The 25551-nt window shown below is 50.1% G+C and overlaps 1 protein-coding gene across 3 annotated transcripts in view; it reads right to left on the bottom strand.

The window, feature by feature from the left end:
- Positions 1 to 25551, bottom strand: part of CACNA1C (calcium channel, voltage-dependent, L type, alpha 1C subunit) — a 775650-nt gene that overhangs the window by 173998 nt on the left and 576101 nt on the right. For 2 of the 3 annotated variants that reach the window (XM_011967155.1, XM_011967154.1), the window contains exons 8-9: positions 20885 to 20988; positions 12432 to 12604 (exon numbers count right to left, since the gene is read on the bottom strand). In XM_011967155.1, the coding sequence (XP_011822545.1) occupies positions 12432 to 12604; positions 20885 to 20988 (277 nt within the window). Of the gene's footprint in view, positions 1 to 12431; positions 12605 to 20478; positions 20583 to 20884; positions 20989 to 25551 lie in introns of all 3 variants that reach the window. The other variant, XM_011967153.1, reaches the window with a different exon arrangement.

Below are 25551 nucleotides of genomic sequence, written 5' to 3'. Positions count from 1 at the left end.
ATCAGTAAAGTGCAAGTTTAGGTTCAAAGCCCGGTGTTTGGAAATGAGGACAACTTCCTGTTTTGTTGTGGAAGGCCCTTGCCCTGTTCCCATGATGCTACCTTTGAGCATGTCCTGTGATTTTTCCAGAGACAGTGTTGAAACCTGCTCATACCTCTAAAAGAAACGGAATCTGGGAGCACTGTCGGCTGGGAGGTGGTCACTCCAGTTGTGATGTGACAAGGCCCTGGGACAGCAGCACAGACACTTGTCTTTGGGCCAACAGCCCCTCATGGGGTAGGGTGTGGCTCGGAGATGCATGATTAAGCCCAGGGAATGAGGACAGACTCAGGGACCTGGAGCCCCCTTTATACCCCAGGGTTTTAGGATTCCGTAATTTTTGGATTGCGATGGAGCTAACCATATGTCTAAAGATGGAATCCAGCACCTGGTACCAGGATATAGAAAGAAAATAATACATACACGAGCCAGCCCTTCTCTCCCCAGCTGCCCCTCTTCTCCTCACCCTCACCCCAGCCTAACGCTGCCAATTGCCTTCTATTTTGAAGAATTCCATCTATCTCCCCAATAGACCACCCTTTTCATTAGGCAACTCCTTAAGCAGATTCTCTGTTGTTTCTGGTAAGGCTTCAGTTCTGTCCCTCCAGCAGTGCGGCTTCAACACAAAGTGACCACAGTGATTAATAGTCCAGTACTTACAGCAGGTATTATAGTTATTTAAGAGGACAAAATCTCCTGTTATATGAGAGTAGAAATCTCTTCTGGAAACACTGCAGCTGTCACCAGAGGCATGAGTATTTCCATCTGGTGAAGTCATCCTGAAGGATGGAGCCATCAAGGCCCATGTTTGGGGTTGTTACTCGACTTTTTCCCCAGGAGGCACTTAATCATGAGGGCAGGGATTTAATGAGGCTGAGTTACTTGGAATTCTCAACGTGTCACCTTTTAGGGTAAGGGGACCGCTTGTGGGTGTGTTTGTGGTCATGGGTATTAAACGGGCCTTGGAATCCGAAGGGGCAGAGGGTCATGGCAGGGATCCCGCCACGGAGCAGGCAGGACAAACTGACTCCCAGGAAGAACTCCTCAGAGGGGCATGGCACTGTGCAACCTCCTCCATCAGCCCTGAGGCTGAACAGCACAAGCTGCTTATCCTGGAGCCTCCAGGATAGGTGTTCAGGGCCTGTCAGCCCTTAGGACCCTATCCCAGTGGATGCAGGCTCTTTCCAATCCTTCCTTGCCTGTCCACTCCCACTCAGGCCTTATCAACCTCTGACTGCCCCCCTGCTCTGCCTCCAGCTTCTCTCTGCTTCCAGCCCATTGTCCACACCCAGCTGCACAGCGAACTTTCGATGGTAAACTGGTGCCTTGTCATCCCTCTGCTTAAATCTCTTCGGTGGCTCCTCCTTAACCACAGGATGGAGTCCCACTCCAAGGCCCTTTGGGACCAGGTCCTGGTCTTTCTGGCCTGACCTTTCTTTTTGGCTTCTCCCCTGTGCACCCTGAACTAAATCACCAGGAAACATGGGCAATTCCATTTCCTTTCCTTCTTTTAAAAAATATTTCGCTTCTACAACTTTGCAACTGTAGCCCTCTCAGCTTACAAGGTCCGTCTGTGATCTCTTGGCCATGTGACTTGCTGCCAAACTGCACCAGGGACCCTGTCCTGTGCCCACCCAGCCCCAGTCCTTCTGCCCCCAAGCACTTAGCTAGCGGCTGTTCGCCAGCTCCCTAGAAGTCAGGCGGAACTGGGAGCTGCGTTCTGCCCGATGGTGTGTTGGGAACGATGCCCACACTCCCAGGCCTGGCTGCTGAAGCCTCCAGCAGGCCCTCTATGCTCCCTCTTCTGCTGGCCCGATGCAGAGCAGACAGGGGAGACCGCGAGGCCCCGGGGGTGGCAAAGCCACAAAAGGGATGCAGCCTTGGGCCCTGAAGACTGGTGCGGCGGAACTCTCCTCCCTCCAATCCCCAGCCTACACTCCACTGTGGAGTGAGAAGTAACCTTTACTGCACTAAAGCAACTGAGATTTCATTTGGGGGCTGCTCATTACAATGGTCCACCAACCCTGACTGATTCGGCACCTTCATGAATCACTCTCGGGGCAGGCAGGCCCTCCCACCCTCTTCCAAACTCTGCTCTCCCTCTTCCGTGTTTCTCCAGCCCCTGGTTCATGACTGCAGTTCATCACTGTCACCTGTCTGTTGGTGCATCTGTCTCCTGAACTAGGCTGTAAGCCCCCTCGGGACAGAGCTGCTGTCTATTTATCTTAGTATTCTGGGTGCCCTGTTGGGACATAAATGCGCGTTAATGTGCCCATGTCTCTCTCAAGCACTCAGGATGGCCTGGCACGCATGTGGCTCGAGGAGGTTCCCCCAGACACCAGCTACTGCTCCGAGGCCAACGATTCCACTTTCTGTGCCCTTTCCACTAGCTCCAGGGTTCCATGTTCTATAAATCATCCTCCCATGCCATGCACCCGATGACGGAAATACAATACGCGGCTAATCTCCCTCCATTACTGGATGATAATTTTCCACATCAGCAAGTAGTGAGAAAGGCTGGAGCCATCACTCTCCCCTCCACTGATAGCCTCTGACAGTGAAGATGTCTTGATGCGGCATGAGCTTCTTATCCCCCAGTGTTTACGGAGAAGGAAGCGTGGAGTGGGTGGGGGAGCCACGGGTAACTGTAGTGCAGGCGGGCTGAGCACTGGTTATTGGAGGAAATGGATCAAAGGGAAATTTAGGATGATTCATCTCCCCTTCCATCCCTCTGCTGAGCGACTTTAACTCCCAGGTGTATAGATATATTTGCAAAGCACCAAATTAAAATCAAATCAGCTCTTTACTGGGTGCCTACTCTGGGCTAGGCCAAGTGGACACAGGTAGGTCCATTCTTAAAGTGACCCATGGCTTTAGGTAGGTGACAGGACTTCTCCAAAGATACCACATGTCAATGATCCCCCCTGGGGCCCCGTAGTGCTGAGGTCCTGGGATCGGAGACTTGGAAGTGATGACGCTGTAGCACTGCACAGCCCAGAATCATCAGAGATGGTTCTATGACATTCCTCTGTATTTGCCAAGGCAGGAAAGTGGTAAAGCTACAACTCCCATTCCCAGAGCATTCTGGCTGATCAACACCCTCCTCTAAGCCAGTCCAAAGCAACCCTGAACTGAAGGAAACTCGGATAGGTCACAGAATTGATACATCTCCTTCCAAACAAAACCGCCTCATAAACCATTCCAAAGGGATGGCGCTTGACCTCAGTTCGCTTTTTCTTTCCAGGAGCAAGGTAATGCCATAACTTCTTTCCATGCTGCAAATATAGTTCTCAGAATCATAAAGTTCAACTTAAAAAAATCAAACCCATGCCCTACTACCTGCACAACCGCCCCCACCCCCACCTCCGCTCTTTACCTCCTTCCTCCGTCCACCTGCTTTGCATATTAGGCTGAAGCGATAAATGCCACAACCAAGGAAAATTCACAGGCTGTTCTGGCTGGGGCACTGGAGGGCCCTCTTGTGGTTCCTCCTGGTGGGAAGAGAAGGGCATTCCTGAGGGGGCTTGTGGTAGAGACCAGTATGGAATGGAGGGAGCAGAATCGGGAGCAAGGCCCACATAACTGTGCAACTTACAAGCTGAACAATGTGAGTAAGTTTTTCAAGCCTCACTTTTTCCATCTGCAAAATGGGGCAAACAGTACCCATGTGAGATGATCTTGAGCAAGATAAAAGGAGACCATCCAGGCCTTCTCCACATTCCATGCAAGAAAAAGTCATCCCCTCTCATGCCTCTGCCGCTGTCCTTCCTCTGTCCCCTAGCCAGGAAGAGCCCCAGAGGGCTGAAACTCAGAGTCTAAAAGTTGACTCCATACCAGTGAAACAATGACCCATCCTATGGGGAGTATGTGGGCACGAGGCAGCTTTGTCCCTGTGCTGTCGACTCCTGGCTTCTCTTCTCCTGGGACTATACAATTCTAACTTCTTCCAACCGTTCCTCTCTGTCCACTTTCACAATGCCAAATCATTTCCACCCATTCTGTCAACCACAATACACTCTCTGGGGTCTACCATGAACGTGGCCAAGACTGGAAAAACGGTATTTGGCCAACTAGGTATGAATGGAGGGCTATCGGACCTTAATTCTCTGATCTGAAGAGGATTCAATTCAATTCAATATGTTTTTTGGGGGGAAGTCTGTGAAATAGAAATCACTGCCCTGCATACTGAGTGGGAGAGTGAATAAGAAGTTACCAAAGCATACTCCTGCCTCCCGAGAGCATTCTATATAACAAGAGCGCTGGGCCACCCCTGCCCACTGGTGGGTAGGTGAGGGTTGAATGCTGACGGTGCCTGTCCTGAGATGGGGGCTCTGGGAGGCCTGAGCCAAGATGTGCTCTCCGACCTGGGCTGGGAGGCGGCGGAGGAGCAGGGGAGGAAACAGGTGCTCTAGGCAGAGGGATGGGAGATGGAGAAAGGTGTAGAAACAGGACAGCAGCAGGCATTTCTGGAAAACAAGATGCAGTCCGGCTTTGTGGCGGGGCAGTAGGGAGTGATAAGGTTCAAGTTATTGGCTGGCACAGATTGGAGATGCCTGAAATATGGAGAGATATTCAGGCTTTATTCTGTAGCCAGGGAGAGACATTCAAAGCTTTTGAACAAGGGAATGACACAGTTGGCTGCAGAAATATGAACTAGGCTGCACTACACAGGTTGCGTGGGAGTGGGGCTCGAAAGCAGGGCAGCAAGGGGGCTGCGAGACCAGGCAGAGAGAGGTGAGGGGAGAGGAGGGAAGGAGTGAGAGGTCCAAGCAAAGAGGACAGCCCATACGACTTGACTGACTGAACACAGGCACTGATAACTGTGGAAGGGCACAGTAGAGGGAGGAGGAAGGAGGCTTTGTAGCCCGGGGAACTGGGAAGATAATGAAGCCTCTGGAGAGAGAAGTGGGCTGGGAAGATGCTGGTTTGGGCCAGGACCCTGGCGGGCAGGCAGAGGATGCTGTCCTCCAGGCCCTGGAGAGGAGGAGGGCCTTCATGCTCCACTCCTTGCCAAGGACCCCCAGTGTGCCTGGCAGTTCAAGAGCTAACAGCCCGTTTGCTCTGCCCCTGTGGGGTGGCTAGCTGGCCAGTGATCCCAGGAACACAGCTGCTCCCCATCCACATCCACTTTAAATTGCAGGAGAGCTTCTGGTGGCTCCCTGATAACTCCTGTCCCTCCAAAACCACAGTGTGGCCTCCACAGCACCCTACCCGGCCCCTGCTTCTCATAGGCCCCTCCACACAGCTTCTATTCCCACCATAGCTGTTACACAGTGAAAGGCAGACCAACACAAAGGCAGGTATCTAAAAAGAGTGTGGGAATCCTTCCTCTGGTGCCTTTCTCAGCTGGTATTGACAATACTCTCCACCATAAACCTAGCCATCTGGATTCTGCAGTTTGTTGGCTTATCAAGGTTATTGTTTTGGCCTGGACACTCCCCTAAAGTCAAGCAGGCATCTCCCTAAGGGGAGCAGAGCCTTTATTAGCTGATGGCTTGGCAGAGCTGCCAGGCCCAGGAAGCCGTGAATGTCTCTTGTCAAAATGCTTTGTGGCTGTCACCTTCCCACTCCTCTGAAACACATGCCCATCGGTCAGTGAGAAGATTGCCACGCCTTCCCAACAGCTTAAGTCAGCAAGCTTTGCCCAAGTCTGGTGGTTTTGCTTTGGGAAGTGTCTGACAGCTCACGGAGACAGGTTGACGTGCCTACTTCGCACTGTATACACAACACAGGCCTTCCATACATAGCTCTTCCATTGCTCCCCCGGCCGGGAAAATGGCATCTGTACACTTACGGGGCCAGACAGCACAGCAGCCAGGCTGTGCTCCAAAGGTGATGTGCTACCAATGAACAGACCCCTTCTGGATCCTTACTACAACATGGCCCCCAGCCCCCGCACTGGGTGAGACGCCTCTCACAACACCAAGTCCACAGGACCTCGCCCATGGGTATGCATGACTACCAGGGCCAGAAATATCCATCAGTGGTTTCACTGCAGAGCCCCAGTACTCAGCCCCGCTAGTCACCATGGTCTTCAGGGAACAGCACAATCTCATTGCTTAAGAACTCCCAATGCTTTCCCACGGCACTTCAACTTCCCTGTCATCACCGCTGTCCACATGTATGGGGGGCTCTGTGCTTATTCGCCTGTTTCCAATGGTGCCTTCCAGGAGTTGAGGGTGACTGAGGGCTATTGGAGAGCAACTGTGTTCATGAAAGGAAATGACTTTGAAAGGATGTCATCGGCGATGCCACAAGGAAGTCAGTTCTGAGCAGACAGAACAATGAGCCAACTCAGTCCAGTGGCAGTGTGAGCTCACCTGCTCTATCAGCTCAGAGCTCAGAGCGTGGCAGAAGGTGCTTTGCCAAAACTTGCATATGGCATGCACTCGCGCTTGCGTGTGATCATGTGACTCGTATGTGCCATGACCTTCCCATGCTCTGGGCTATGTCAGGTCATGGGGATACAAGGGTGAATTAAAGGCAGCCCAGTGAAGGAACTCTCTCAGTGTAGCCCAGCAAGCAAGTGTAACGAGGTGGATGTAATTCCACAAGATAAGTGGGGACGTGCCCCAAGAGCTACGGGGACAGAGGGACAGTTAGGGAGTGCTGCTGCCTGGGTGTCCGAGAAGGCTTCTGTAAGGAGCACTGTAGTCTGCAGGGCAGGGTCCTGCGTGGGGAATCTGGAGCCCTGGGTTTGAGTGCTGACATCAGTGACATTTAGCCAGGTGGCTGTTACCCACCTTGGGCTCCAGTTTCCTCACCTGATCCCTCCGGCAACTTTCCAGCAGTAAAGTTTCCAGGGCTCTGATTAGGACCAGCTGAGAGTTTACGTGAAGGCCCAGGACTTACTTCCAGGCTCTGCCTTAAGGATCTGCTCTCACTCCATGGCCTGGCAGCACGATCACTTAACAGTGCGAGGTATGAGCAGAATCAAGGATGAAAACAAACATCAGCGTGTCTTCTCACGTAATCTGAGCCAGACGCTTCATGGGATTGTGTTGTAGGTATCCAGAGGTCCAGGGTAAATATTGATCAAACTGATTTTTTTTTAAAAGATCAAATAACTATGTACATGCCCTTGACACATACATAATGTAAATCAACGATATTCAGGTTACTGCTCTCAAGCCACATGGGGCCCTTTCGTGGGCAACCTGCAGCTCTTACAAGCCTTCCAATTTCTTGTCTCAATAATATGTGATCCTAGACTCCGTGGGGCAGGCAGCAGGCACGTGGCTCTGCTAGCTGGTGATGACTGCAAAAGTGGCTCCCGAGTCACACAACTCAATACTATGGGGTAAATATTTAATCCTGCTTATCTGCATGGAAATTCAATATTTTGGTTCCACCGTCTATCTGTCTTTTTACATGCTCATCCACATCAATGTCTGGCTTAGACTGCAAGCTTTAGAGAGCCAGGGCTGCATTTAAGTTGTCTTAACGACATGAGAGAGAGATTCCCGTAAAGATGGATATTTAATAAATGTGTTTTTTGATCTTGAAGAGGAAAAAGAAGAAAATCTGTCTCTTTTTCTTTATGGCTTCTCCCTCTAGTGTCTCACCTTCTATTAGATTTAACACTGGAGCTGGAAAATGAGCCCCGTCCCTTGAAGCAGTCCATCTCTGCTGATGACAATAAACCCGTGTGGTAATGATGGTTTTGCAATGGGTCCCTTCACAGGGGCTGCTCACTGCTGCTCAGAGGCAGGGAAGAAGCAGTCACTAGAGTGGGCAGACCTCAACATTATCCTAGTCTATACCCAGAGAGAAAAGGGGCTTGGCTCTTGGCTGCCCCATTTAGGAAGCTGCATCCAGGGTAACAGTGCATGAACATGCCCCTTTCTTGCCTTTTTGGCTCTGAAATGACTCTTGAGTATCATGTCCTCTTTTTTCCAAGACCGTCGGTAACCCGTTGCAGAGGCAGTGACTAGTGTTGGCATTGCTGTAGAAGGGAACATCATGATGGGCAAAGCTTTAGACACTGACTGTCTTGAGGCCATGGGCATGCCAGAGTCTGTGTGAGTGTCCTCCTGTCCTCTTTCTGGTTTCCTGATGGCCAAACTCTTCAGGTGGCTGGGCCATGCCAAAGAAGCAAGAATCCTGCAGAGCAACGCTCCATGCCATTGCAGGAGGCATGCAGACTCGAGAGATGCACAGGGTAAGGTTGATTTGCCAGGAAGCTTTCTCCCCAGCATTTCATCCAACAGCCTGTGTTAAGGCACCAGCAAGTGAGCCCCACATTGCTAAGCGCAATGGTCAGTTTCCAGTCACAGCAGCAACACTCACACCCCTTCCTTTGCATTCCCTCCTGTCTCTCTGACCGTGCCTTTAGGAGTCCTGTTTGCTGGTTCTTTCCCTTTACCCCAATCTCCAAACATCAGTAGGGCTAGGACTCAGTTCTGGGACCGCATCTCACTTCTGTCTACACTCACACCCCAGTGATCTCATCCAGAGATCCAGGGGATAAGTATCTTCTATATGTTGTTGACTCAAAATTACAGTTCAGCCACAGATCTCTCTCCTGGAGAGGTTCATTCACTATTACATACTCAACATTTCCACTTGGATGTCTAATAGGCACTTCAAACTTCAGGGTCTGAGATGGCTTTCCTGATCCTCCTGCCCTGACACCCGTTCCTCTCCCAGACTTCCCCATATCCATAAATGACAGTTCCACTCTTGGTATCATTTAGAACAATTGCCTTGGAAAATGCCTGACCTCTCTCTCTCACATCCCATATCTGATGCGTCTGCAAATGACATCGTCCTGAAGTCTGACCTTATCACTTCCACGGGTGTCAAGACCAGGCCCAGCATCTCCTGAGGCAGCAGGCACCTGACGGGACCCCTGCCTCCCCCTGGCCCACCTTCACTCCATTCTGCACATGGCAGGCAGACGGACCCTGGTGAGGGTCTGTCAGATCGTGTTGCTTCTCTGCTCAAACCCCTCCAGAGGCTCTTTGGCTCACTCTCAGTAAGAGCCAAGTTCTCACAACAGTTTATATACCCTACTCCCTGGATCCCACAGCCTCACCTCACACCACTCACCCCCTTGCTCCCTCCTCTCCAGCTCCCCAAGCCTCCTCAGCTCCGGATTCATCAGTGTGGCCCCCGTCTCATTGGCCCCTTCTTGCTAACCCCTAGAAGGCTATTTCCCAACTATCTGCAGGGTGCCTTTCCTTGCAGCCTCCAAGTCTTTATTCCAATGCCGCCTTCTCCATGAGACATTCCTTGGCTGCCCCTCTGAAAACACAACCTCTCAACACTCTTCCCCCTTCACTGCTTCGCCCCTCTCTGGCGTGCTATTTAATTTACCATCTGTCTCTCTACTAGAATCTAAGTTCCACGAGGGCAGGGATTTTTGACTCCCGTGTTGACTGCTCTATCACCAGTGTCTACAACAGTGCCTGGCAGAGAGCAGACCTTTCATTTGTGAGTGGGTGGACTAATGAATGAATGAACTGGAACATATTTTTGCATATAACTTACTGGCCACTTCACTTACTCTAATATTTAGAGAAAAGCCTCCCAACTGCATGCTTTCTTTCTGTTGTCCTTCCAGCCCATTTCTTCTACTTCCTTGGTGGCTTTTGCAGCTTTCCCTAAGAAAACAGAATCCCTGGGCTCCCCTCAGGTATGCTGTGTGTCACCAAGCAGCTCCTGCGCTGCACCCAGCCCCACCTCCCTAGCCTCACACCATGGGAATACGGATGCTGCCCGGGGAGAAGCAGAGTCAATATAGCTGCTGATGAAGAGTGATCAGCCTTTTCTCTTAAAAGATGACTTAGCTTTTGAGCTGAAGAGAGTTGGCAAACATACCATACTGTAGTCTTTTAGAAGCTTCAAAGGCTAAGATATTATGGTAATTGAAACACACATGCTTCAAACGTAGCAGGATTTCTCCCCTTGTATTTGTTTCAAAGGGCAATCTACGAAATTCTCAAGACAGGAAGACAGTTTCTGAGCCACTGTCTTGCCTTTTTTGCAAGTGAATTAGGCCTCCGATTCCTTAATCATTTCATCACATCAATTCTACTTTTAATTGGACTTCCCCAACAGACGCAGTCCTTTGGATTCTCTTCCTGGCTCCATTCCTGTCTCTCATGTTCCACTTCATTGCATGTGTCTATCTTACTCTGTACACCTTGCTTTTTAAAATATTCATTCCCCTGCCTCATCCCCTGGAACTGTCCCACTAATTAGCATTTCCACTAACGAAGGAGCCAGGCTCCCATTCCAGTCCTCCCAGGACAAGAAGCAGACCCCCAGGGCTCCTCCAGCCGTAAGGAAGCAGTGCAAGGCGAGAGAATCCAGTCTCCAGAGTCTAAGACCATCCATATCTAGGCTTAGGAAAATCTTGGCGAGACTGTCTATTGGGGTAGGCAGCTCGTTACGCTCTTCTCAAAGTTTGTCAAGAAAGTTGGGTAGATGGGCCTTGTCAATGTGATCTGTTCCAGCTGCAAAGAATACTCCACGCTGGGAACTCTCCTAGGAATTTATTCATTTAATGGGTTAGATGGAGAAGCCGCACACTCTCCCTTGGAAGCTCCTGCTTTAGGCAGAGAACAGAATAGCTATGTTCTGTTATCTCAGTGGACAGCCACTGGCTGCTAAGCATGTAGTGGCTATTGTAGGTTTTCAGTAACACATGCTACAGAAATGCTCACCACCATAAGTCACAAGGGAGGGCCAGTGCTCTGACTTAGGGTGGAGCCAGGAGCCAGCACACAAACTCCTGCATTTTAGAGGTATGCTTCTCCGTGGCTCACAGGCCAACTTGTTTATTTAGCATACCACTCAGTGCCACAAACGAATCCACTACTCCTCAGTTCCATCAACAGTGTAATAGAAGCCGTCAGGCATTTTTCCAGGAAGACCCTCAACGGCATCATGGCTCATTGTTATAACCCATCAAAGGCCCTGTATTCCAACTTGCAAAACCACTTAGCAGAGCACAAAGGCCTCCTTAGGTTACTAAATTATGTTGTTACCAGTCCCTTGTTGTTTGTGTGCTTTAAATTTGTATTTGCTCCTTGAGCAGTGTTATCAGAAAGGGAGCAGTTGATAGATTTATTAAATCTATCTTTGAAATGAGGGAGCAGAGATTCTGCTCCCGTGAACATCTTTGGCTGTCTTTGTCCCTTCTTCCTGCACCTGTTTCTGCTCCTGGCAGCTCTGCTCATCGTCCTCTCTGCTCAGGGTGAAGTTCCAGCTCCCTGCCTTTGTCGGCATGACTCCACGCAGCAAATGCCCTGGACGATTCTTTAACCTGTTTGCTTCCTGGACTACTCTAGATGCTCAGTGTTTAAGAAACTGTTTTTAAGTAAGGCTGCTTGAGAGGACAGAAATGCACCTATTCAAACGTGTAGTGAAAGAGAAAGATATTGCACACAGAAAAAGAAAGAAAGAGTATGGTTAGAGTCACAGAGATCGAGACCAAATGAGATACAGAGAGTGGTCAGAGTTAACCCAAAGGTTCTCAAATTTACTATGCATCTTGATCACCTGGGGGAGTTGTCAAAACACAGATTCCTGGGCCCCATGCCCACAGTTTCTGGGTCAGTAGGTCTGGAGTGGGGCCCAAGAGTTTGCATTTCTAACAAGTTTCCAGGTAATGCTGATGCTGCTGGTCAAGGGCCATGCTTTGAGAACCACTGGGCTAATCTGATAAGAGCCTGAATTTTCATGATCCATCATTTTTTACATATTTGTGAGTCAATGCCATCCATCACTCTCATTTCTATCCCAGCCACAGCCTATCCAACGATGGGCCACGTGAACCCCTGAGGAAGGGATTTGGCTCAATTTCCATCACCTAGTTGGATTCTGCCAAATTCCTCTGGGCTTCCCCCAACGCTCCCACTTACCACTTCCCCAGGTCTTTGAAGCTAACCCCCTTAAGAAAAACCTTTGGCTACCTTTCCTACGAGAAAGCTCAGCAGTGTCTGGAAACCTTCTGCAAAGAGGGGAAGGATACCTGAGCAGGTATAAAGTTTTCCAGGCAGCTGCTTGGCAGACATTGTTCCTTTCAAACAAGCCTGTGCTTTCAAATGGGAAGCCTGGGCCCTGGCCCTAAAAGGTGGAACTTGGAGGAGAAGGATCTCTGATTTTAAACAAGCCTCTGCCTTAGCAACATCTCAACTGTCTTTTAAGGTGGGATATTCTAAAAGGAGCATGAGGTTTTCTAGATCGACAGCTATGATTTCCCGCCTGTGAGCGATGTCTGTGTGTAGCAAGACTGTGACTGCCATCAGTGAGATAAGTGCGGCTCCAGGAAGGCACACCGCGGGCTGCCGAGAAAGGGTGGCAGCCAAAGTTCTGTGTTGACCCCGATGTTGTTTCCTCTCCCCCAGAACCCAGCCCAAACACAGAAGAAGACGGCTGCTCACTGTTTCGGGGCTTCTCCTCATCCATGCCTTCGTCCTCGTTCTCGGGATCGATGTCTTCGGCCTGAGTGATCCAGTCCAGGTAGCCTTTGAGATCCTCTTCTAGCTGCTGCTTCTCCCGCAGCTTCTGGAAATCTCCCCGGGCCTTGGCCTTCTCCCTCTCTTTGGAAAACTCTCTGGTGAGAGTGAGAGGAGGGGCAGGGCAGGAGAGCACAGAGGAGGGAACACCGAGAAGGGTCAAGGATGGAAGGAGAGATGGAGATAAGGAGAAACAAGAGTCTTAATTGCTTTGCAGGAAGAAACCTGCCCACACGCCCCTACTTTCCACAGATAGCTCCGCTAGCCAGCCTAGGTTTTGTCTACTCTCACCTCGATGGGAAGCATCCGTAAGGGGACAATCCTGACACAGGCCAGGAGAGGCTTAAGGGGATGGATGAAGTCCATCTCCCTCTTTTCCTGGATCATGATCACAGGCTTTGCTTTTTAATAACTGTTCTCCAAAGACCTGGAAACCCGTTCCAAGCAGTAACTAAAAACCTCCACCACCATTCCAGAACATGCATTTCCATCCCACCCAGTATTGAGTGGCAGTTTAAAATTCTCCCAAGGATCTCCAGGTGACACAAGGTGTTAGACCAGCAGTGTACCAAAGCCCACTCACTCGCACCAGGTCCTGAGAGCCAATCATTCATGTCTCTTCCCAACTCTGGCTTCAGGGATGTCTCACTGGTAGCTTGAGATCGGCCACGGTGGGAATATTTACACCACGGTAACTGGCAAATGCTGAAAACCAGGGCTTTCCCCCCAGATAGCCTATTGTTACATATTTACCAGTATACCACTGATTTGGGACCCAGGAGATTTAATGTCCTCAATCTCTCTTCTTATGATGAGCTCAATCTGCCACTCAGCATTCCTGGAAGGATTTTTTTTCTAATCTAGAGAAGGGTCTCTCCTACATGAAGACAAATGAAGGTTCCAAACACAAGAAAATGTCCCGGGGGCTGCCCTTTTGGTTTAAAGAAATCCAATCGGAATGGAAAAATACCTAAAATCAAGATGATATAAAAGTTAAACGATGCATTTGGTTTAAAGTAATAATGAGTAGACGTTGAAACTGGAGTGGGATTTGCTGGAAGAAGGGCCTATTGAAAAATTTCTGACACAATAACTATTTCTTTTCTACGATTCTGTCCTAATTTTCTCTCTGACTTCGAATTCACTTTCTGAGCAAGGAGGAGGCTGGCAGCAGAAGGCAATCATCAACACAGCAAATTCTCAACCCTCAAAGCAAGTCTGTGCCTTTTCTTGCAAAATAGGTATGGGGAGTATTTTTGGTTTTGACATGCAGTCTTTGGGGAATGAGGCCCTTGGTGGTGCGTGGATATGTGTATTTGTGTGTGTGTGTACATGCACAGGACATCTTGGTTAATTCTTGGAGCCATATGGTGTTTTCCTCTCTCACCAGTGAAGGCCTCGTTCAGGGCAAGAGGCTGCTGGAAGCACCTTGGAGAATTTTTTTGCTCAAGCCACACTCTAGGAAGGGCACCATGGAAGCAGGGACGGCACCACAAACCATTAGAGGGCAAAGGGCTCTACTCCTGAGTCTACTGTCCCGTGGGGCAGTTCCATCATTACCTGCACTGCCTAGTGTTTGCATTTGGCCTGTGCCACTTGGGAGCGCACTGATTTCAGCATGCACCACCTTTACGGTGAGATGGAGTTGGGGCTGGGGTGGGGCCTAGGGAACTTTTTAATTGGGAGAATGTAGGGGCTCTCAAGCTAACCAGTTCTCTTCAACTGCTGCCTTAATGATGCTCTGGTTTGGATTGAATTTTCCTCTTAAATTTGATTGAATCCAATTCTAATTGGATTGAACTTACTGCTTCTTGGGCTTCCTGCCAACCAGCGGGTACCTTCATTTCCTTCCCAGGGAGTTTTATGCTAGGGAAAAGCAGACAGATTGACAGCTCACAACGGAGAGGGAAGCTTTGCTCCTTCCCTGTTGGGGATGATCATAGAGAGATGCCATCCCCTCTCCTCCTAACCTTTCATCCCCTGTACCTGGTTAAGCCTCCGGGGCCTTAGTCTTGCTCCTGGAGACAGTAACCTCATCTAGCATTTTCCTCCTTATGCAAATCAACTCCAAAAACTGTGTTTCAAGGCCTCCTCTCTTGACTGTCTTTCTGTCTACCTCCATTTGCACCCCTCTGGGGTGGGTTTGGAGTTGCAAGGGGCTGAACTTCATAGTCCCTTGTAAGGGCTCACTTCGGTTCTTTTAGGTGACTTTGCAGAGGGTTCAAGTTCTGGTTACAAAACACCTACCCATCCTTCTTTTGGAGTTGGGAGAAGAGGACTGGGACTCAACTGGAGCAGGGACAATTGGCCCAATCCTGTTTTACAGCATCAGCCCTACGGAATGAAGCTCACCATCTATACCCCAAGGTCTTTGGGGATCTAAAATAAACATCGAGGGGGAGAAATAGAACGTGAGGTAGGCTGCTGATTCTGCTTGGCTTGAAGATAATTTTCCTTATAGAGGAGGGATGTGTTTTGGGAGTGTGAGAGGGATGGAGAAGGGCTTTAGTCAGATCTGGAGCATGGCTGCATCCCATGGAGTGTGAGGCACAGCCAGGCTTGAGGCTGGATGGAAGGTGAGCCAAGGTTTCCCTCGGCAGTCCCCACACAGGAAAGGATCTGTTGGTGGCAGTGCCTGGCTCTCTTTATCTCCTTACCTGGATGCCAGCCATGTTCCTGCTCTGGGGACTGAGCTAATGAAGACATGGAGCTCCAGCCTGACAGGCTGCACCAGGCCCAAGGACTACAGCCGACAAGACAGTCAGTCACTGCTGTGGGATTTGTCATGAGACAGGACTGCGTCTCTCGCCAGCAATGGCCAACATGAAAAACGAGGGGTGGTGTGGAGAGCCGGGGGCCAGGGCTCAGCGGCGTAAAGCACGCAGGGGGCGGTGTGTGTGGAATCCAACCAACAGCCCGAGGCGTGCTAGGCCCTTCCATCGTCGATATCGCCCAGGCTCCTTATTTGTGGATCCCACATCTACAAATGCGCCTACTCACTAAAATGTGTTTGTAACTCCAGAACCAATACTCGTGGCACTTTTAGTCACCTGCAGACGTGCAAATGACAAAAACTCTACGTGTTCCCGCTGAGGCCAAACAAGGGGACATGCAGAGTTCTGCCTTCCCAATTCGGCCCTCACACTATGAGGTGTCCTTTTCACCGTCCACTTAGTGCCATGTTGTCTCATTTTTGTGCTTTTTGTTGGTGATTTTGCTGTTTAAAATGGCCCCAAGCATCATGCTGAAGTGCCGTCCAGTGTCACTATGCGCAGGAGGGCCACGACGTGCTGCACAGAGAAAACACGTGCATTAAGTAAGCTTCACACAGGCGCGAGTTACACTGCTGGTGGCCACGCGTTTAATGTTAATGAATCAATCGTATATATTAAATAAAGTGTCTTTAAATAGAAACACACTTAAAACAAGGTTACGTATTGATTGGTTGACAAAATGTGAGCAGAGGCTCACAGGAAATAACTCTGTGGTTCCCCAGGACTAACGTCTCAGTGTTCACTACTTCATGTTTGTGGTGACTTCATGGAACGTAACCACCATGAATAAGGGGCACTGTTACGTTGGGCCATCTCTTCTGCTCCCACCCACAAGGCCCGTGTGTCCTGACGTTTCATTGCTTTCTTCTGGTCCCAGATACTGTGTCTTAACTGTGGGGCCGTGGACCAGTGGTACTTCCCGGCTGTAAAATGCCTACCTCCGGGGGTTCTCTGCTTTTTGGGGACAAGACACGCCCAATTCCCAGTGGGAAAGGGATGGGATGACTACCTATGTAAGAAATCGTGGGCCTCTTGCCAACCAGAGGTGCACTTCCCAAGCCCTCTGTTTGCAATCGCTTAAAAACAAGAAGTAACCGGAGTCCAGAGTCCAGAGGCTTCCACCTCATTACAGCTTCAAGGGCAATTTCAAGAATCTCATCATCACTGTTGTAGACTTTACTTTAGTCGGCTGGAGATTGAGCTTTCTGAGGGGAAGTAATCATAATCGGATTATTATCTATACAAGCACCAGCCCTATGTCTCGCATAGGGTTAATGTGAGGACCATCAGATAATGAAGTATTTAGAAAAAATCCTTTAATTATTCTATTCTTTATATTGACTCTATCTGGCCTCATCAGAAATAGGTGTTGTGGATGTGTGCATGCTCCAGATAGAAGAGGTCTCACCCTCTCAGGGCCAAAGTCTGAATTTCCATTAAAACATTTTTTTCTTTTTTACTTTTAGAGACAGGGTCTCGCTCTGTCACCCAGGCTGGAGTACAGTGGCACGACTATGGCTCACGGCAGCCTCAAACTCCTGGACTCAAGTGATCCTCCCGCCTCAGCCTCCTGAATACCTGGGACTATAGGTGCTGCCACCACGCCCAGTTAATTAAAAACATTTTTTTGTTTAGAGAGAAGGGGTCTCACTATGTTGCCCAAGATGATCTCAAACTCCTAGCTTCACATGATTCTCTTGCCTCAGCCTCCCAACGCTGGGATTATAGACATGAGCCGCCATGCACAGCCCTGAATTTCCACACTTTAAATGGAAGCTTTATGGAGTCATCTTCTCTACCTTCACGAGCAGAACATACCAAGCACCATCCAATCTTTCCTTAGTGACTGAAGGACATGATTTATGAGGATGAGTGACTGCGCTGGGCTATAAAATCCTATTATCCTTAATTGCTGGAATGTAGGGTTTCACACTCTTCCCAGTCCCAGAAGGCTCCAAGACTGCAGTGCTATTCAGTTAGTGGCTTCGCTCTCTTTCAAGGGCCATGAAGATCTGCAGGGCTGCCTGCCCCTCTGCTAAACAGCCCTGCCCTGCTGCAGGCCTCTGGGCGGTTGCCTTTGCAGCTTCCTGCTGGGATTCTGTGTGCCTGCTGGCTGTTTCCCGCAGCCTGTGCCGATTGCTTCTGTGCCTGCCAGCTCACTCCTCTCACCCTTCCTACTGCAGCTTCTGCTCTTCCCCTCTCCACTTCTCGCCTGCCATTTAAAAGCATGGGATGGACCCGTCCCATGGATTTGGGGAGAGTATACCACAGAGGCCAGGAATAGAGGCCATGGATTCACATTGCTTGGGCTCCGCTCTGCATCCTGTATTTTTCACTTGCTGGAACTGAGGTCGTTTCGGCTGCTAAGCCTCACTTGCCTTCTCTGTAGAATGGACACAGGAATAACCCCAGCTCACTGAGTTGCCATGGGCATTAACTGAGTGAATCTAGCAAAAGCGCCGAGCACAGAGCCTGACACAGAGAATGTTAGGGACTGTTAATGCTGTCACTGTGACAGTCAATTTCATGGAGCTGTGAGACCTTTTTGAATGCTTCTGGAAGTGTAGCTTAATCAGAAGTCTGATGAATAAGTGGGCGTTTGACTGCATGGTCAACTACATCTGCACCCAGTAAGTGGGTGACTATTCTACAGTCCTGGCTAATCAAGACTGACTGGAAACCGTTGCTTCTGAGTGGTCAGCCAACAGAAGCCTGATTCCAGCTTTGGCACTGCATGGGGCGGGCGGGAACCAATTCAGAATGGCCAGCCCTTGACACATAAGGAAAGGCCTCCTTAAACCAGAAAGGGGAGGTGCTCACCCATACATGCCTCTTTGCTCTACAGAGCAGACCCTTGGCCAAGGAAGCCTTGGCAGATGTTCTATCAGTGATTCGGGAGCTGCAAGGAGCAGATGGCAGCTCTCAGAACGGGTCAGGAAAGAAAGGTTGGGGAAGGTCTCCGGGGAAGACCAGCATATAGACTCAAAGACTCCTAAGTTCAGAGGTCAAATAGCCTTAATGTTCTTGTTCTGAGTCAACCAACATTTCTGAGTATTACTAAGCTTCAGGTTTGGGGTGAGGTGTCTAAACACACTCTAGCACATTTAGGCTGAGTCAGCCAAGATATGGCCTTCAAAGTGGCTTTTTCTCCAACATCAGCAGCTTCTGTCACTTGACTTCACTGCTTTGATTCCACCAGGAAGAATACTCCTCTGGGGGGCCAAGAGTGACTGTGGACAGACGCTCTGCTCAGGGAGGACCCTCAGGGTCCAGCCCTCATTCTCCACTTCAGGCTCTTGGCGGGGGGTTACTTGCTCAGATTTGGTTCCCAATCTCCAGGGGAAGAAAGTGGAGTTACATTCATTTAAAAGTCTTGAGCTGTGGCTTGTGTTGCAGTTCAAGCTCATTCATCGTAGATCTCATGGGAGGCGGTGCCTGAGTGCTGGCTCTGATTCTGCTGCTTACCAGGGAAGTGACGCTGTACAAGTTGCTTAACATCTCTGGGCTCATGTTCCTCATCTTTACAAGGAAAAGCATTTCTAACATTTGATGATTCTGTAATTCCAGTTATAACAGGCACCAAGTAAATAATAATCATTGTAATGATAGCACCATTATTGGGCCCTTACTATGTACCACTGTGTTAAGTATTCTGAAAATGATCTTATCCTATCATCACAGCCACCTATGCACCGGAATTATCACCTTCCCGTTTTCAGATGGGGAATCTAAGATTTAAAAAGGTGAAACCACCCAACATTATGCACCCAGCCAGGGCAGAGCTGGGATGTCTCAATTTCTGCTTTGATTCAGGGTGATGAGGTTGATTTTTTCAATCCCTTCCTTGGAGATTCACAAATAAACACAGGGGCATTTTCTTGTGTTTGAACATGAAACTGAAAACCTCTCTACCTTCCAGGCAATGAATCCGAGACTTACGTTGTTCTGCTCATCACTGATATCCCTGATGGAAGGCACTAGTCTCCTGTGTGGCCTCACCTTGGAAAAAGGCATTTTGTCATCAAGGTCTCTATCGGGCCACTCTCCGTGGGAGGTGGAAGGGCTGGGAGGAGACTGTTTCCTCTACGCAGCTCTGAAGGCCAAGCCCACTGCTCTGCACTGCATTAGGGCAGCTGTAGGAGCTGGGAGTAGCTGTTCCCAGCTTATGTACTGGGGAAAAGTGGGGCACAATCTTTCTCTTTATACCTAAATTTCTCCCAGCATTAACCTCTCTAGATATTTAGGAAAGACTGCAAAGCAGCTGACCAGTCTCAAGCAGAGTAGAAGTAGATTAACCCCCTCCCCCAAGTGGCAAAGGCAGCAGAGTGGTCACCCATGAGCCGGTCACCAGGAGCATTTAGGTGTTAGGCCTTGGCATGGCTGGTGTGGACTTCTGAAGAAGAAAGTGGGCTGGGGAAATATCTCATGCGTTTCCATGATGAAAAGCTCCTTGACCTTCCAACCACATGCTACTTCTACCACGGGCTCTCGCTATGTTGCCCAGGCTGCAGTGCAGTGGCATGATCATAGCTCACCGCGGCCTTGAACTCCTGGGCTCAAGTGATCCCCCCGCCTCAGCCGTCTGAGTAGCTGGGACTACAGGTGTGCACCACCATGCCCAGCTACTTCTACCACTTCTAATTTCATGTGAGCAAGGGCTGAAATTAGGTAGATGTGATACTTGCAGCCGACTAGATAAAGTTAGAGGAAATTGTACCCTCTCTCTTCTATTCTTAAATAATCTATGGCTTCAAACAGTTAAGGTTCCTTTCCGTTCAGAAAAGGAAAGTCAGAGATAGACTGCTCAGTCTATGAATTAAAACGGAAGAGAATTAGATGTTGAGTCTGTCTTTGTTTATGTTTTAAACCAGTCTCTTCTTACCCAGGCCTGTTCACCAGAGGCCATGAAGGCACAAGGAGAAGGGCACTGCCTGCCTGGACAGCTACCTGAGGCTGGGAGGGGCTGGCTGGACCCAGTTTTTGTGGTGAAGCCAGCTCTCCTCCACTGTCCACCACCGAGACCAGTGGCCCATCTGACCCTTTACCCAGCCAGGACAAGGACAGCCACTTCAAGGCTCCTGTGGTGACCCCTTATCCCAGGTTCATCAGAGCCAGAAGAAGAACACAGCCAGGAATAGCAGAAAGAATAAATACAAATAAATGGAAAAATCAAGACCTTTTTCCTTGGTCCTGCTTACCCGCTAAGCACACCGAGAACCAAGTTAAGTACAAAAAATGACCCTATGATGATTAGTGTAACAAAATAGATCCAGGGCCAGTCCCTTCCTACGGCATCATTGACCTGGAAGAACGGAATGATAGTTAGTGAGGCACACTCAGCAACCGAGCACGGCCAGTGCCGGTCCCCGGCTCCCGGGACACTGACCCACGCAGCGCCGGGACCCGGGGACCCTCTAGGTGCAAATCAGAGGCCAAACAGCCTGCCCGGCCAATGGGTCAGAATTTGTGGTTGGACGGACACTTTGTGGTGGTTTTCCTGGGCCTGTCAGGGTCCCGTTCCTGAGGACCCTGGACATGTATGGAGTGGAACCTGAGACCTTGCTCGGCTGCGTTGTGGAGAGGACATAGAAACGGTCAGCTTACCCGCTCAACACACCGAGAACCAGATTTAGAACGAAAAAGGATCCAAAGATGACCAGACTGACAAAATACACCCAGGGTAACTCATAGCCCATAGCGTCCTGCATCTGGAAAGACGAAGGAAAGTTAGGAAAGAAGCAGCAGAATCGGGTTACAGCAAAGAGGCAGGCAGCAGGTGTGAGCAGATCGGGAGGAGACAGACGGGGCTGAATGTGGGCTTTGTTCATGTGCCCCAGGGTACCCATGTTACCCGGGGCATCACCCATGTTCAAAGGACCTCCTGTGACCGAAGGGGACCTCGGCCGGCCCTGCCTCAAGAGGAATCACTCTCTCTCTCTGTGGTTTTATTTTCTGAAAAAGAAACATTTCTCCAATGTTTTCTATTCACTTGTCTGGGAAAATGGGTCACCGCAAAAATTAACTTCTTCAGCTGGTTTTAGCTCACTTGGGTTTGTGTGGACATTAAGCCTTTCGTTGCCCCGGGAGGCCCCTGACCTTGGTGTATGAGGTGCGTCAGCTCCTCAACTGATAGGCTGGAGAACCGAAACCTCAGAGGAGGTGTGAGGAAAGATAACCTTCCTTGAGGGCTTGCCACCTGGACCATGGGCCAAGCCCAGAAGTTAAGAGGCTAAACCCCAGTGCTTCACACATACTGCGGGCCACCGGCTGGGAGAGGCAATCATGTTGGTTTATGTATTCAGAGGAAGGTCCTGTGACTGCAACCACAGCTTAGATGGATATGGTCCTTAACGTGGGAACTGACTGTAACTAACACCCTGAAAGGTCACAAACCCTTACAGCAGCCGGAGGCAGTGGTGCGCTGGAGCTGGCTCCTGGGGGCTGTGGGGAGCTTACTGTGCACATTTCTTCCCAGCTGCGTGTGCAGCGACCACACTAGTGGCTTGAAACTGACCATGGTGGGAGTATTTACACCACAGAGATAGGCAAGCAATAAATCAGCCCTCTGTACCCGCTTTCTCTAAGAAGAGATGCTTAAACATTTATTAGCTCACCACTGGCTGGAGGGGGGACGTGCAGATACATTGCAGAGCTATGCTTCCATCAGAGGAAATTTATTCTGATTTAGTTTCTCAAATCTCTCTCTTCTGATGCTTTTTGACTACACAGGGTTAAGTTCTGGCTTCCTAAAAATGAACCCCACTTTGTCCTTGTGATTAGCTCATAGAAACCCAAACTTCCAAGGCACACAGGCATCCTGAATGAGTCACATCAATGGATCTCCAAGTGTGGCCCACGGACGAACAGCCTCAGCGTCATCCGGGAACCTGTTCAGAAATGCATATACCTAGACCTCACCCGGACACTGTGGGGGAGGCCCAGCAACCCGCGTTTTGACAGGCCCTGCAGGTGATTCTGATGCACGCCTGAGCACCACTGACCACACTGTTCTCTCTAGAGCTCCAAACTTCAAATGCAACAACACAAGTGTTGTGGCTCGTCATGTACCTCCACAAGGTTGCATAGCAGTGTTCCTCCAAGTGTGGTCCGAGGACCACCAGCATTAGAAACATCTGGGAGAGTTATTAACAAAGCAGACTCCTGCCCCACGGCCCCAAGATCTCAGAGTGGCCCACAGTCTGCATATTAACCTCCCCAGGCGATTCTAGGCTGTACTCAAGTTAGATAACCACCCCACGATTTCCACCCAGGGGCCTCAAAGGAGTTCAGGCAGGTGGGATACTAATGCCCTCAGCCCTTGGGCTTCGCAGCTTCAGCAGCCGCTTGCATTTGCCTAAGTACGCTGGATAAACATGTTCTCTGCATGCAGGGAACAGAAGACTGAGAAGTACCGAGACACCCAGCTAGTCTGACTGGTATGAAGTGTGACATCCCAATACGTTCTTTACGGATCCGTTCATATATATCTGATACTACTAAATTTTGGTTAGGAAAATTCACCCAACGTAATCATTGTGCATAGTGCAAACATCGCATCTGGGGGTCTTTGTCTGAGGGACCCCCATGTTCATGGGGAGAGAAGATGCCCAGCATGTGCCCACTTGGCCGTGCTGTTGCGAAATTCAATCGAACGTGGGTTTACTGAGCGTGCTCATGTTCCCGCGTCTGGTCTGCTTTCCCAGAGCGCTTCCCACTTGGTATCATTACCTATTTATTACGTTTATTATTTGCTGCTTGTCTTCCATGCTAGAATGTGAGCTCCCCGAGGACAAGTGGTTTTGGCCTGCTTTGTTCACGGGTCTACCCCAGGTGCCTACAAGCGTGCCTTGCACATGGTAGGTCCTCAGCTAATGCTCTTTGAGTGAATGAGTGAACCTGATATGTGCTAGGCACTGTGCTGGAAACACAAAATCCTTGCTAGAGGGGAGACAGGAAATGACCAGGCAGCTACAGTGCAGGCTGGCAGCTGCTACAGCAGGAGGAAGCGTGCAGAGTCCCAGAAGGCTTCCACCAGTGGAAGAGTGGCTGCGTGAGGCTGAGCGGGGCAAGGGCCAGGCTCAGCAGGCCTGTGTCAACCTTGCACTGCACAGCCACTGAAGGCAGTGGAGACAAAGGGCAGGAAGGAAGCCCCAGAGTCCATGTGGTCCTATGATAGCAACGGAGGTTTGCAGAAGTTGGCAATTGTTAAAAACAGAGCCTGTGGCTGTAAAGCCATCCCGGCTGCAGGATGGAGGATTCTCCCAGTGGCTGAACTCCTAAAATATCCAGCAAAACAGCAGCTGTTAGGAGAGGCAGGGTGAAAGGTCCTTGTGTCTCAGACCCTGTCCCCATCCCAGGGAGCCTGGGAGCTTTCCTGTAGCCAGAAGGTAACTGTCTGAACCAAGAGTGCAAAGGAAACCACGCCAGACTTCATCACCAGGAGAAGAAAAACAAACCCGAGCCAATAGAGGATGGGGTGGGACCGGTGACATGAGATTAGGGAGAGAAAGGCAGGAGAGCCCCAAGAGCTGCCTGACCACAGACCACACCGACAGCCTTGCTGGCCATGATGGGCTGTGGGCTGCAGGTCCCATTTGACCATGGGAACTGTGAGGTCATTCTTTGATTATTCTTAGCAGCGGTCACATCAGAGTCCACATTTGTTCAACAAGTATTTACTGAGCGCCTCCCTGTGTAAGGGTTCTGTTGTGTATTGGACTCTTTGCTACAGTGAGAGCAATGGGGTTGAGACAGCCCTGGAATAGGAGTCCCAGGCACCTGCCAAGGAAGAGGGAAACCTGGATCCAAGGTCACGGGGAGCCTGTGGGTGTCCTTGTAGCTTTTCCTCTCTCAGAGTAAATCCTGCTAAGGAGAGTCAGAAGCAGTCCCATTCTTTTCCTCTAAATGACTCTACTGCTTTACTTTTTTGAAAGGGTGGGGTGGTCAGGAAAAGCTTTTAAGAACTATGGACTCCCACCAGAAGTAATGCACACTGCACACACACAGCATCCTGCAGACGGCCTCGAGGGCACACGGACACCCCGAAGCCTGAGCAGGACCCCGTGGTATGGACCCACTCCAAACGACTGGCCTGTTCTGTTCGACCCCGGAGGAGCTTTCCCCAAGTGTGCTTCAGGGGATGGGGAGTGGCAGAGGAGGTCTGTTCTTGGCAAGCTCCCTTTGCTCCTCTCTAGATAATAGACCCCACCTTCTTCAGGACACGTAGGAGCAGCCAGTTCCAGGAGGCCACGGCGTGCTCACCACGGTTCCCCTCCCAAAGCTGCCTCTGGAGCCTGGGCAGATGGCAAGTGGGAGTTGGGCTTGATGGCGCCCAGGCAACTTCCTCAAAATGAAATCTTTCCTCACTGGTTCCTCACACCCCTTACATTTTGTGAACATTTAACCTCATGAAAATGCAGCCTTGGAGGCCACACAAACCCACAAGCCTTGGAGATTTCCTAGGGCCTGAGCTTAGTCTGGGAATCCTTCCCTCTGTGCCACACACAAGGTGAGAGGCTTCCAGCATATGAAGGACTTCAAAGGGGGGGCTACAGACCTCAAGGTCATGGCCCCACAGACAGCCAGGGCCATAAGAGGAAACCCATGTGTCCCCCTTGCCATCCCACACTTCTGCTTTGGTCCCTCCTGGGCTGTGGGCTGGTTTTTTAGAGCTTCGAGATGGGGAACAGCAGGCGAAGGCAGGAGGCAGGAGGACAGACAAGACATGGAGATGGATGAGGCCAGTGTGGTCCTCAGAACCCCACCGCCTGGGTGAGCAATGCTCGGCCGCCACAGAAGGTGATTCTCTGACCTGCCTGGCTCTGGTCTGAAAGGAAAGTTCTCCTTTTGTTTCCCTTTTACTTTCTCCTCTTTATTCTGGGCCACCTACTTTTGGGGGCTGGCTGAGTAGAGAGCACACAAAGCTGGGTGGCTCTGAAGTAGGGCGATGCCTGGAGTCATGAGATTGATGTCCTAAAGCAGCTGAAATGGAGCTATTAAGAAGACAAAGAATAAGTCAGATTTTTTTTTTTTAAATGACCCAGATTGCTGACACCCTTATTTAGAGGTGAAATAAAGGATAGGTCTTCTAGAGCCATTAGGCCCTGTTCCTCGGGTCTCCTGACTTTCCAAAGAAAAGTCAGTTCATTGTCTGTAGCCTTGAGTGCCTCCAGGCCCAAGTACTGGCAGGACGGCCCCTGCCTTGGCCGAAACAGCCTCACTACAAAGGGAGGGAATTGAATGAAAACTACTACCAAAGAACCTTCGGAAAC

This window comes from Mandrillus leucophaeus, unplaced genomic scaffold (genome assembly GCF_000951045.1).
Source record: "Mandrillus leucophaeus isolate KB7577 unplaced genomic scaffold, Mleu.le_1.0 Scaffold79, whole genome shotgun sequence".
NCBI lineage: Eukaryota > Metazoa > Chordata > Mammalia > Primates > Cercopithecidae > Mandrillus > Mandrillus leucophaeus.
Note: the sequence above shows the minus strand (reverse complement) of the source record. Positions and strands in the feature narration are given on the sequence as shown.